The sequence below is a fragment of the Xenopus laevis genome, chromosome 4L (genome assembly GCF_017654675.1).
Source record: "Xenopus laevis strain J_2021 chromosome 4L, Xenopus_laevis_v10.1, whole genome shotgun sequence".
In the NCBI taxonomy this organism is placed as follows: Eukaryota; Metazoa; Chordata; class Amphibia; order Anura; family Pipidae; genus Xenopus; species Xenopus laevis.
The window spans coordinates 95,483,355-95,497,269 of NC_054377.1; the positions used below are offsets into that span (position 1 = coordinate 95,483,355).

General features: G+C 37.7%; 1 protein-coding gene across 2 annotated transcripts in view; it reads right to left on the reverse strand.

Annotated features, from left to right (window-relative positions):
* The window catches only part of abl2.L (ABL proto-oncogene 2, non-receptor tyrosine kinase L homeolog), a 38,635-nt gene that overhangs the window by 10,601 nt on the left and 14,119 nt on the right, over window positions 1-13,915 (reverse strand). Inside the window, exons 2-11 of one of the 2 annotated variants that reach the window (XM_041589221.1) lie at window positions 11,165-11,632; window positions 8,500-8,670; window positions 6,864-7,159; window positions 6,248-6,520; window positions 4,715-4,799; window positions 3,588-3,765; window positions 2,791-2,975; window positions 2,014-2,166; window positions 1,673-1,762; window positions 1,290-1,460 (exon numbers count right to left, since the gene is read on the reverse strand). In XM_041589221.1, coding sequence (XP_041445155.1) covers window positions 1,290-1,460; window positions 1,673-1,762; window positions 2,014-2,166; window positions 2,791-2,975; window positions 3,588-3,765; window positions 4,715-4,799; window positions 6,248-6,520; window positions 6,864-7,159; window positions 8,500-8,670; window positions 11,165-11,282 — 1,720 coding nt within the window. In that variant the 5' untranslated portion in view covers window positions 11,283-11,632. 2 annotated transcript variants of the gene reach the window in all.

The window sequence follows — 13,915 nt, forward strand, 5'->3', positions numbered from 1 at the left end:
GTTTCTCAGTTACATAAGGAACTGACCAAATTGTGTTCTCGAGTTTATTCTTCATTACCAGATCCAGCGGATGTTCTGGAACCACATGCTCTCATTCCAGGAGATTGGATCCTCATAAGGAGACACAGTGCCAAAGATCTTCAACCTCGCTGAAAATGACCATTCCAGGTACTCCTAGTCACAGAAACAGCTGTAAAGGTTGAAGGGAAACCGAAATCTCAACTTCCACCTGCGGTGTAAGTGGGGGGGAATGTAGACTGAGCAGTTTCAAAGTGCCCATGGGGCCCTTCTATGAACTGTTTCAAGACTACCCAGGAGACAGTGTGCCATCTGAGAAGGTCCTTATCAGTAGTATGTTATGTTATCCTTTTGCTTCTAGCAGGTGCCCTGGCCTTGAAGCTCTCCCACTATGTTACTCCCTTCTCGTTCACATAGCTAGCTAACACTAGATAATTGTACACTGAGACACTATGATAGATACTTGGCAATACTCCCTTTTCTCCCTAGAGAGGCCTTTTCCCATTGAAGTTCCTCTCCTGAAGGGTATATAATGTGTGGTCAATCTTTTGTTTCTCAGTTCTGACCTACTTGTGTATCAGAACCCACGGAGCTCGTGTATGTTTATTATATAAATAATAAACTTGGATTATTCCTTTTACCTCGGTGATCTCCGGTCTTTGGATTATTCCCTATCAGCATGAAAAAAACCTCAATAATAGTAAAGCATTACTAAAACAAACTGGTAAACCACATTACATATAAGTGTATGCTTTAAATCGCATTCCATGCAAACTGCATAAAGAATAATGGGAAAAAATACCAAGTTCACCATAACAACTGAAATTTGGAAATATCCCCAGATATCACATTCACTGAAGCTGAGAGAGAATACTGCACATGCCCAATTTTAGCAGACTATTTTCACTTTTTTGTCTCTTCCTGCCAACACAGATTACAGCTTTATGGAAAGGAAGTAGTAGCTTCCTCTCTAGCACATGTAACAGAATACTGCCAGAACTTGACAATATGATCAGATCTCTGTTTGAGATTAGAGAGAGATTAACCACTGTTTCCCCAAACAACAGTACATGCAAACGTATGGATTTAGTGGTATATTTGAACATGCAAAAACGATTATTTGTGCATGAACCCAATCAGATAGCCACTTGGTGATAAACGATTTTGTCGTATTTGTCAGCACACAATATTGCTTATCTATTTCTCTAACAATTGGAAAAAGAATTGGAATGATTAACGTATTTCAGTTTTAAAATAATTTTCCAGAATACCTGGTGTAGAACTGGAAGTCGAGTTGTCTGAGGAATCCCCTGTGCCTTCAATGTTCTCTTTGTTCTCGACTTTCTTCTTTAAGGTGCGGGATTTTGATGGCAGGATAGGGAGGCGGTTTTGATATGGCACTGATGAAGTAACTGCTGTGCGTCCTAGCTCTTCTGCTACCTCTGCAGATGGAGATAAAACAGTAATATAGGCTACCCAAATACAATACAACAGAGTCCAGTGGCTAGAACACTTATCCCTAATAAAACAATGATGAACCCATTTCTGAAAAGAGCCAAATGCATATTTGTAAACATATATAACTAAGCTGGCTATACATGTGAAGATACGCTCCTTTGGCAAGGTCACCAAAAATTATGTGCACTAGTCTTACCCTCATTAATATTTGAATCATGAAACATGGTCTCAAAAGCTTGATGAGTCTCTGAAAAAGATGGCCTGTCTGATGGATTCCACTGCCAGCCTAGGAAGAAAGCAGCCTTCGTAAGAAAGAGCATGCCCATGCATGTTAAATGTCTTGGGGTGGTTGCAATAGGGGGTGGTTCTTTATTTTGACAAAGCAAACCATTTGAAATAATTCTAATATTACAAGAAAAAATAAAACCAGTAACCAACATCCTTTTACGCTAAACCATATATATGAGGAAAGGACTACTGCTTATCTCAAGGCACAATAAATAAATGAAAGTGAGACTAATTGCAAAAACTACTTACATGCTCTCATGAGCTCATACACTTTGGGAGGACACCCTTCTGGTTGTTCCATGCGATATCCCTTCTCCAACAAGTCATACACTTGTGAAAGGTCTATACCAGGGTAGGGAGACATTCCATAGGTTGCAATTTCCCATAGAAGTACCCCAAATGCTGCAGTAAACAAAAGAAAGCTTCTGAAGGACAGGTTTGAGCAGATTTTCGAACAAAGATTGGTATGTTTTAAGTGACAGATTTCATGAACAAACACACAGATTATTAGCACTTAAAAGAACTCCAATAATGTTGGAGAGAGATGTAAAGTCATTGTGAAGCTACAAACTACACGTGATGTGAATAGTAGGGACCAAAACGTTATGTGAATGCTTTAAATGGTGCATTAATCTGCCATTAAGAGCTTAATTATACATATTTTTTGCAGAGATGGAACAAACTCCTACGTAACATCCAGCATACAATCCATGCCGAAAGAAAAAGGGTTGAGCAGTGGGTGTATAATTCTACATGCAAGTCAGCTCTGTCAGTATTTAGAAGAAAAATTCATATTCTGCTTTAAAAAGAAACAGTTGGACACTATGATGTGGTGACATTATTTTAAATGGTTTTGAAGCCATCATTTATACCCTAGTGAAAGTCCTAGGGGTGACATCACGTTCTCTGTTGGGGAGTGGAATTTTAATCAAACCTACATACAGTACATCTCATTAAATAGTATAGTAAAGTACAAGAAACAAAATTAGCTCAATAAAGTACATCAATATCAAGTTTTCTTCTTACCCCAGACATCTGATTTTATGGAGAAAGTATTATATGCCAGACTTTCTGGAGCAGTCCATTTAATTGGGAATTTAGCACCAGCATGTGCTGTATACGTATCACCAGTCATAAGGCGGCTCAGTCCAAAGTCAGCCACTTTTACCACATGATTTTCCCCCACAAGGCAATTTCGTGCAGCCAAATCACTACAGAAAAAGCAAGAGATTTTAGCACAAACATAAACAAATAGAGCTAACTTCACATCCTCATGGTTCCCTGATCCCCTGAGTTCAGGTGCTTATTAACTTTAAGAGGTTAAAGTTGTGTAGTAGAATACAACAGTACACAGACTGGGGATTATACAACTCATACATTAAACGTTACTTATTCACCACAGCCTGAAGGGCTCCGCTGATCTCAGCCTGAAGCGGATCCACACTCTGTCTCTGCTCAATTGATTTGAATCAAAATCAATTGATTTGCATGCACACACAGCAGAGCAGAATCAGAGGTCAGTCCAAATACGTGAGAGGAAGGCTGACCTCTGCTGTCTGTGCACTCAAGCAGGCGGATCAGATTGAAATCAATTGAGCAGGGACAGAAAAATCAGACCAGCTTCTCTCAGCCGGCAAAAATATGCAGCCCTTCAGCCTGTGTGCTCACAGCCTAAAACATAAACATTGTGTGTACATTAGTAATGAGTGGCTGAAAGTACAGTAAAGGCAAACCAATTTAAAAAGCACCTATAATACCCTAGCTTCTAACCTGTTCCTTTCAATAGCCATAAAACTTCTCAAGCTAGTATATGTGAAACTCACCGATGAATAAAATTCTTTCTTTCCAGATATTCCATGGCAGAGGAGATCTGAGTAGCCATATAAAGCAGCACAACAGCAGTCACCTCTTCCCTGTTACATTCACGCAAATAGTCCAGAAGGTTCCCATAGTGCATATATTCAGTTACTATGTAAAATGGGGGCTCCAGTGTGCAAACACCTATAGAAGAACAAAGTTATGAGGACATAAACAGAAATACACACAGTAGGATGAATAGGCTTATTAAAGGGTTTGATAGGCTCGTTTCTCTAAGGTCGTTTTAACTTTTACATAGTATATATGAAAATGTGCATTCTTTCATTTAAAAGTGTTTCATACATTCTTTCACTCCATATCCCTCGTTTAAGACAGAAAAAAAGCACCCCATAGTAAACAATTAAAAAACAAACAAAAATAGCGACCCAAGGAGTTACAGACTAGGATGACTGATCAGTCTAGCATGTAGTAGCCCATGTGTGCAGCTTCTGCTAGCTAATGTGTGGAAAATATAAATGTCAGTATTCCCAAGTAATAGTAGCAGACCCCTTGCAGGACATGACTGTGGAAACCTACAGGGCTCATAAATAAAGGCCCATAATTCAGCAGGCAACAAGGACACTGCAGAAGTTGCAGCTACTGCTACATTGGATACCACATAGTGGTAGTAGCTTAAAACATTTAAAGAGATACTATCATGGGAAACATTTATTTTTCCAAAATGCATCAGTTAATGGTGCTGCTCCAGCAGAATTCTGCACTGAAAACAACAGCCTGCCAGAAAGCAGTTCCATCCTAAAGTGCTGGCTCTTTCTGAAAGCACATGACCTGCAATGGCTGCCTCCGCCAATATTACAATAATAAATCTTGTTGGTTTAGGACTGAAATTTTATATTGTAGAATGAACTATTTGCAGTGTAAACAGTGTAATTTAGAAATAAAAAATACATCATAAAAATCATGACAGAATCCCTGCATGTTGTAATATCTGACGCAGGAAAAAAAGACACTAGTAAATGCTTTAAAAAACAAAGCCTAAGCATAAAGACAAGTTTGCCTAACAACAATAGCCAAAGTCTAATGTTGATCCTGTACATATTACACACATTAACTCATTCTTATGGTTACATACCCAGAAGTTGAACTAGGTTAGGGTGTTTGATTTCCTTCATTACTGCTGCCTCCTTCAGAAACTCCTCCACTTCCATAGTGTCTTCCTGGAGGATGCAGGAAAAGTGATATTAAATGTTATCTGAATAAGCTAAGCAAACAATGGACCATTTTTGTGCTCATTTGAAACAGGGCAAATGGTTTACTTGGAACCTGTAAGGGGATCTATATGTCGCTTACACAGTAACAAGGCTGAAAAAACAGAGGTTATTTTGACATTCCAACATTTAAATTTTCAGTGCAATTGTTTCTGATTCACATCAAAGCACAACTGTACGTGCTTTAATGCATCAGGCACAATTGTATCAAATACAACTCCCCTGAGCGACTTGAGCCTGCAATTGCACTCTGCACTTGTAGTCATAACCAACCTCTTATACCTGTCTTAAAAAAAGTTCAGATAAAGTTTTGCATTCCACATAAACCCAACTAATCAAGTTAAAAAAAGGCAGGTGTATTTTCCCATTTGAGGGTGGTGGCAGACCTGGCTATGTGGCTTCATTTCCGAAGTCGCCCGAAGTTGCCTCACGAGGAAACTTCGGGCGACTTCGGAAAGCCCAAAGCGATCCAAGTGCCACCCTGCCGGTGATTTACATTCTAGCCGGCGGAAGGGCATTTAGGGGACATTAGGCGCCTGAAGAAGAGGCGATTTGTCGCTGGGCGACTAATCTCCCCCAGTAGCCACATCTGCCACCATCCTAAAGGGGTTGTTCACTTTCCAAACACTTTTTTCAGTTCAATTGTTTTCAGATTGTTCCCCAGAAAAATAATTTTTTCAATTACTTTCCATTATTAATTATGGAATTTTTAAAAACTAAGTTTAAAATTTAATGTTCATGATTCTGGTGTTTCAGTCTGGCAGCTCAGTAATTCAGGTGCAGATTCCAAACTTTTGCAACAGTTTATACATTTCTCAGCAGCATCTCTGGAGTATTAGCAACTATTGTATCAATTCTAACAGTTGTCTAATGAAACCCAGGGATTCTGCTCAGTAGGGACAAAGATAACAAATGTATCAATTTAGAACAGTTTTCAGGGTCAGCGAACCCCCCCCTTCGAGAGATGATTTAGAAGGTGAAAACATGACACTTTACACTTCAATATTAGAAAAACTGTCACAAATAGAAAATAGAAAGTAATTGGAAAAGGTTGTTATTTCAGGTGAACTATCTGAAACCAATTAGGTGTTTGAAGGTGAACAATCCCTTTAAGGCTCAAGCAATGATCACTGCTGTGATCTGGCTGCCTGTAGCACATGTTATATGCTCCGTTCAGGCTTTTCTTTCAGGAAAGAATCCTCCACTGCCCAACATATTTAAATGGCCAATTTTAAGGCAGAGTGAGAATTTGTGGCTTAAATACCGAGAGTCAATTGTGGATACGACCTTTCATGAGTATTGACTACAAATGGGTTTCACTGCACTTAAAAAGGTACATTTACACTTTAGGTGCAATGGAGGTTCCCTGGAGATTTACATGAGAGACTTTATATTACCTTAAGGGTTTTGACAGCTACTGTAAGGTTGTATTTTTTCCAAACACCAACATACACTTCGCCATACTGGCCTCCACCTAACTTGTGCTTCATGGTGATATCAGTACGCTCCATTTCCCATTTATCATGGATAGGGGACACTCCATAAACTGTAGGTTTGTTGCATTTTGGTGCCGGGTAGTGCAAAATTGTAACAAGGCCATCAGCCACAGTAGAATGATGGTGAACCAGTTCAGCTAATGTGTTAAATCGACTCTCTGCTGTAACATAGACCTGGAGAAACAAAATTATTGATCAGGCAATGGCATTAGTTTATTCTATAACAAAGTAACATAAGAGCAGATGATGAAGGAGGCACATTGCCACAAAATACACTCCTTAGCGCATATAATCTCGATATTTTATCGTTGATCTTATCACAGGAACAGCATATCAATCTAAATAATAGAGTTATTAAAAAAATCTTTAATAAAAACAAATAAATCTTCTGATGGCTCAAGGGCAGTACATTATAATTCAAATGGCAGCATATGTTCATCTCTGAAAGTTGCTTAGAAATCTCCTCATTAATTGTATTGAACTTTGAAAGTAAGGAAGAAGAAATAGGCCTCCTCACCTTCCCATCAGAAGCTGTATTGATGCGGTAGTGATAAACACGGCCCTCGTAGCGTAGTGATATAGAGAGCTGACCAGGACTACTCTCACTTTCACGCACCAGGAAACTACCATTGATAAGACTGCTGAGCAGGTACTCTGCTGCGCTCCGAGACACAGGTCCATGATACCAGGAGTGTTTTTCCAAGCTGTTGACAGGAGTTATGTAATTGCTGGGCACCCAACCCTGCCCATTCTTAGACAACACCTCACACCATTCCCCATTCTGGTTGTAACACAGGACACGGAGCTTTTCTCCTAAAATAGAAAATACATATTAAATAATTAATGAAAATGATTAAAATTACTGAACTGAATGCATAAGATGCAAACCTTTCTTTACAATATAGAGAAATATCAGATATATATTTTATAGATATATATATATATATATTGGTTCCAATGAGTATCCGCACTCTGATGCACTCCAATGGAGTTTTCTTCTGCTGGGGTGCACGGTTAAAATATATATATTCAAATTCTGCGAAGAACCAGCACTCCCATATGTAAAAAGTAGTTTTTTTATTTCTGTTGCATTCCAACGTTTCGGTCCCTATTGGGACCTTTCCTTGAGAAAGGTCCCAATAGGGACCGAAACGTTGGAATGCAACAGAAATAAAAAAACTACTTTTTACATATGGGAGTGCTGGTTCTTCGCAGAATTTGAATATATATATATATATATATATATATATATATATATATATATATATATATATATATATATATATATATATCTATATCTATATCTATATCTATATCTATATCGTTTTGAGATTTCTGACTTGTATAGGCCCAAAATTACAAGCAGTAGCGTACCAAATTCTCAAAGCACTGCCCCAAAAATAACATACTTTACAATATAAGTAGGGATGCACCGAATCCAGTATTTGGTTTGGGATTCGGTCTCTCATCAGGATTCGGATTTGGCCGAATCCTTCTGCCTGGCTAAACCAAATCCTAATTTACATATGCAAATTAGGGGCGGGAGGGAAATCGCATTACTTTTTGTCACAAAACAAGGAAGTAAAACATGTTTTCCCCTTCCCACCCCTAATAGTGGATTTTGTGCATCCCTAAATATAAGGCAACAAATTCCACTAACGGTGGGTCTATCCCAGGAAACCATATATTTTTGGCAAGTGAACACACTGATGAAACCAAAAATGGGTGTACAGGTATGGGATCCGTTATCCAGAAAGTTTTGAATTATGGAAAGGTTGTCTCCCATAGACTCCATTTTATCAAAATACTCCAAAACATTAAAAATGATTTCCTTTTTATTTGTAGTAATAAAACAGTATATTGTACTTGATCCAATCTAAGATATGATTAATCCTTATTGGAAGCAAAACCAGACTATTGGGTTTATTTAATGTCTAAATAATTTTCTAGTAGACTTAAGGTATGAAGGAAGATCCAAATTACAGAAAGATCCATTATCCGGAAAACATCAAGTCCCTTGCATTCTGGATAACAGGTCCCATACCTGTATATGTCTTTGTACTTTAGTAAACCTATGTACATTGGGTACTAATAATAACATTATTATACAGCGGAAAATATAAGTAGTTAATGTACAATTTCATTTCACATACCTTTGGTGATGCTCAGTGTATTGTCTCCACTGGCGACAAAGTCATAAAGGGCAAGGAAAAGGTTAGGATCACTTTCTGTGGCTCCCAGAAGATTCTCCTTGGAACTCCAGCGGATAGCATCAGTAAGAGCCTGTGGTTCAGAGTCACTGCCATAAGGACGATGTAATGCTTCTAGAAAAGATCACATGAACACGTGACATAAATGGAAAAATAAGCAAAAAGGAAAGATGTAGCTATGACTGACATATATATGAATGTAGGAGTATTAAATAAGTCCACAGTCTAAGTAGAACTATAGCTGTTAGTGGGTTATCTAGGGATTATGTAGTATAAACTACAATTTCCCTGAAGTCCCTTTATTCAAATGACAGCAAAGACAAACAGACAGGGACACCAACTCACAACAAATTATGCACCATTTTTCACTTAAAGAGATCACCAGAAATTAAACTCTTTTTTACATCCATCATAATATTGCCTTTGAAAGCTACTTATAACTTTTTCTGATGCCCCATGTTCCTGTATGAGGGGACTGCCATATTTGTGCAGCAAGAGTCCGTTAGCAGGCGGAGATTGGACAGTCAGGTTGGCAAAACAGTCAGGTTTAGAAACTTCAACTAACAATAACTTAAACTCCCCATAGATGCGACGATTCTTTTGCCGAACGGCCGATTTTAGGGAAGTCAGACCAATCCTTCGAAATTATCGTGCGGTTAGTGGGATTCGAACGATCTTACAATTTTTCGGCCGACATCTGTCGGGAAATTGATCGGCCAGGTCAAAAAATGTCGGTGCCAGTGCAATCTTTCTATGTTTGCAGGGCCAAGCAGGCAGCTACCCTTTGTTTTCCTGGCAAATTGGTCTTTTTAGTTGATGGACAATTCGTACGATCGTTCTGAGAAGATCGTGGTCTCACGATCAGGATCTGATCTTTTAAAAATCTCAACATCTATGGCCAGCTTTAGAAAAACAAACCTCTCAGCAAAAAATGATCAACATGACATATAGGTAGCTTTTAAATGTACATTCATATTTTAAAAAGTCTTTTTTTTTGTGTCAGTATCACTTTAAGCCCAAAAGGATCTCTATCACTACCCTTCCCACTTTTCGCAATTAGACTTAAAGCACCTTCATACTCTGTAGGTTTCAGAGGAGCCGAGTATGTGCCCTCTACAGGGCAAGGATCATCTATCTGTGCCTCTTAAAATTGGACACTTAATAGCTAATTTATAAAAGTAAAAATTGGGATTCTTAAACGGTTTTAGGGAAATTCCAAAAATGTTTATTAATGGTCTTATATTTTAGAAATGCGTGAATTTTTCCCCTAAAAGCATTTCACTGCAACTTTTCACAACAATGGTTACAAATGTAATAATTCTGCTCATTTATGAAAGCATTTTTTTGCCTATTATCTGTACTTTGCAGTATTCATAGCTGCTACTAGCTCTATCTGTACTATTAATGCACTGTAAGAGCAATGCATATATCAGCATTATATAAATGGATGTCTGTAAATGTATGCTAGTTAAAATGAGTAAAAGACATAGCAGATCCAGTGTTAATGTGAAACAATAAACACCATTCTGCACTCAAGATGCTAAAACGAGGAAGCATTTCTGGCAGCAAGTGGACAGACAGTCGAGGAGTCTGGTGGCAGAAACAAGTGATATAAATAGGCGACAATTAAATGCAGACAAACATGATCCCAGGGTTCCAGACTCCTTTCACTGACCACTAGTGAGCACTTATTTCTGTTACATTACATCATGTAAGTGCTAATAACAATCTGTGGGAGCCAAACAGGTCTCCAACCCCCCTCCCAAATTATAATACTAATGGATTCACACAGAGCTGAAAAAAATTGTACAATTGCCTTGATTGAACATTGCCAGTTAAGTGAACTTTTAGTATGTTATAGAATGGCCACTGCTTAGCAACTTTTGCAATTGGTCTTCATTTTGTACTTTTTTTTTGTTTTTTAACACAGTTTCTGAATTATTTACTTTCTTCTTCTGCCTCTTCAGATTTCAAATGGGGGGGGGGGGGTCACTGACCCAGGCAGCCAAAAACCTATTGCTCTGTGAAGCTACATATTTTATTGTTACTTTATAAAAAGGACAAATATTACAAAATGTAGACCAATTGCAAATGCTCTCAGAATAACACACTCTACATCATACTAAAAGTGAACAATTCCGTTAAGTTTTCCCAAAATTGTATGTACTACTGTGCATTTAAGTGGGTTGTGCTTTAAATTTACACAATTTTCTACCCAGAATTTACATTAAAAGCATGTGTGTATATATACACACACACACTTACTTTTTATAAGTAAATTGTGGGCAGAAAATGGTGTTAATTCAAAGCGCCTACTAAATAGCACTTTCAAAATAAGGAAATGTACAATTGAGTCTTGACTGTATACTTGTGGTAAACAGTTAAAGAAATAAAGACGCAGGATGCCTGTTAATAAATATACAATATACCAATAAGAATAAAGGAGCCAAGAGCAGAAAAAAGAAGCAAATTATCCGGAGTGATTACTAGGACAATATATAAAACATTAAGAACAAACTTGATAGAAAAGATACACGTTCAACGACAAAGATAAAAGACATATACTTGTCACACAGAGCCGATCTATTTCAGCTGAAAGTGAATGTACCTGTATCTGAGCAGAACACAACATTTTGCAGGATGGGCCGGTCCCAAAACGATATGCCTTTCATGTGCCCCTTGCCATCTAATGTTCTACAAGAGGCCAGGACAGGGCCAAGGATCATGACCAAGTTTATAGAAAAGGCAGCTAACAATGTGGCATAAATGCGGATGTGTGTGTGAGGACTGTTGCAGAAATGAGGAGGCTGGCATAGCAAAAGAATTTGAAGGGCTGGGTGGGGACGGGAGGAGACCAATGCAAAGGCTTAGAGTCCAATTACATGCAATGGCTTGTGAGTAATAACACCAGCTGCTGTTTCATGATGCTGTGCTGTATGGGAGGAGAGGAGACATCTGCTCTGGGGTGGAATTCCATGATTTACCTGCTCTTTACCACAAACACACTAATGTCTTCATAGCGACACATATTGGAGAGAATTTGCCAAGGGAAATATGCCAGAAGACTGTGTGCTCCCTATGAAACAAGACATGAGAGAATGCAAGCAGCAAGTTCATTAGACATTCTGAGCTACATTCCCTTGAGAACAATGTGTCTCTGCTAGTCTACAAAATCTCCACATTACTAATCAAGTATTTACTTGCTCACTGATTAACCAACCCCAGCAGCTGAATGTCTGTTTGCGGCCTACCCCCAGAGTACCCTAAGCAGCACCCCATTTCATTCTGTACGAATCCCTATTCAGACATAAAATCCATATTCATATACACACAATTTTTATATTGCCAATATTGCAAATATTGCTGACAAAACTGTTCTAGAAAGCAGCTGCCCAGTGTGCACTGCCACACTGCTATTAGAGGTATGGGATCCGTTATCCAGAAACCCATTATGCAGAAAGCTCCGAATTACGGAATGGCCGTCTAACGTAGAAATGAAATAATCCAAATTTTTAAAAATGATTTCCTTTTTCTCTGTACAGGTATAGGATCTCTTATCCGGAAACTGGACCTGGCTGTCTCCCATAGACTCCGTTTTATCCAAATTTTTAAAAATGATTTCCTGTTTCTCTGTAATAATAAAACAGTAGCTTGTACTTGATCCCAACTAAGATATCGTTAATGCTTATTGGAAGCAAAACCAGCCTATTGGGTTTATTTAATGTTTAAATTAATTTCTAGTAGACTTAAGGCATGAAGACCCAAATTACAGAAAGATCCATTATCCGGAAAACCCCAGGTCCCGAGCATTCTGGATAACAGGTCCCATACCATACAGACTTTAGATCTAGAGACAGAGGCTGGCTCATGAACATTATAGTTTTTATTTGTGCCTTAAAACAAAGGAAGTTGTTGCAAAGCAGATCCTTACCAAAGATTACTTGCACATTAAAGGGGTTAGTATGTTCTAAGGATCTTTTCAATTGATCTGCATTATTTCTTTTTTATAGTTTCTGAATTATTTGTCTTCTTCTGACTCTTTCCCGCTTCCAAATGGGGAGCACTGAACCCATCTAAAAAACAAATGCTCTGTAAGGCTACAAAGGTATTGCTACTTTTTATTACTTATCTTTCTATCAAGACCCTCTCCTATTCCAGTCTCCTATTCAAATAAATGCATGGTTGCTAGGTTTATTTGGACCCTAGCAACTAGAATGCTGAAACTGCAAACCAGAGAGCTGCTGAATAAAGAGCTAAATAACTGAAAAATCACAAATAATAAAAAATTAAAACCAATGCACATTGTCTCAGAATATCATTCTCTGCATCATACCTAAAGGTGAGTAAAAAGACATTACATTTACTATTGTGTATCATCTGGCAGAAGTTCTCTCATACCTTTTGGCTGAGATTTTAGATAGACTCCCTTATATATTATTACATTAGAACACTGCCTAGCACAAATAAGAAGTGTACAAAAGTGAAACTGTAAAATCTAACAAAATGGAAATTTGGGCTTGCATGCAGGTGCATACATATTTTAATCATATAGTGCTACTCATGTAAGAAGCACTGTCAGCTCAGCAAAAAATTAATAGAACAAACAGGGGTCATTACATTCATATAAAGTACAGCTACATTAAAGATTAAGTTCAAAGTGTTAAAGACTCAAAGCATCCCTTTAAAGTACAACTCTTTGATCCGGATAAAAGGGAGAAATACTACTGGAGCTAATTTCCCTTTTCATTGCTTCCAAAAACACAGAACAAAAGAAATAGGAATACATGTGCAGCATATCTGAAAAGCAGATATGATGGAAATGGGGAGTGCCCCTTAAAGGAGTTGTTTACCTTTAAATAGTTTTTGAGCCATTTGGCTTTTAAACTATTTGGCTTTTGAACTATTTGCCTTTTTATTCAGCTGCCCTCCAGTTTACAATTTTAGTAATATGGTTGCTAGGGTCTAAATTACCCTAGCAACCATGCATTCATTTGAATAAGAGACTGTAATGTGAAAAGGAGAGGCCTGAATAGAAAGATGAGTAAGCAAATGTAGAAATAACAATTTGTAGCCTTACTGAGCATTTGTTAGACAAATTATTTGAAAGAGACATCACTGGTGATATAAAGTAACGCAAAATGAAATGGCCATAGTATATAATCAATAATATATATATATATATATATATATATATATATATATATATATATATATATATATATATATATATAGTTACGCCAAAGTTATTTAGTTACAGTTTTTCCTCCCAAAATGTGTATATTAGTGTTTAACAGTTTAAAGGAATAGTTCAGTGTGAAAATAAAAATAAAAAAAATAAAAAAACTTTGTAAATAGATAG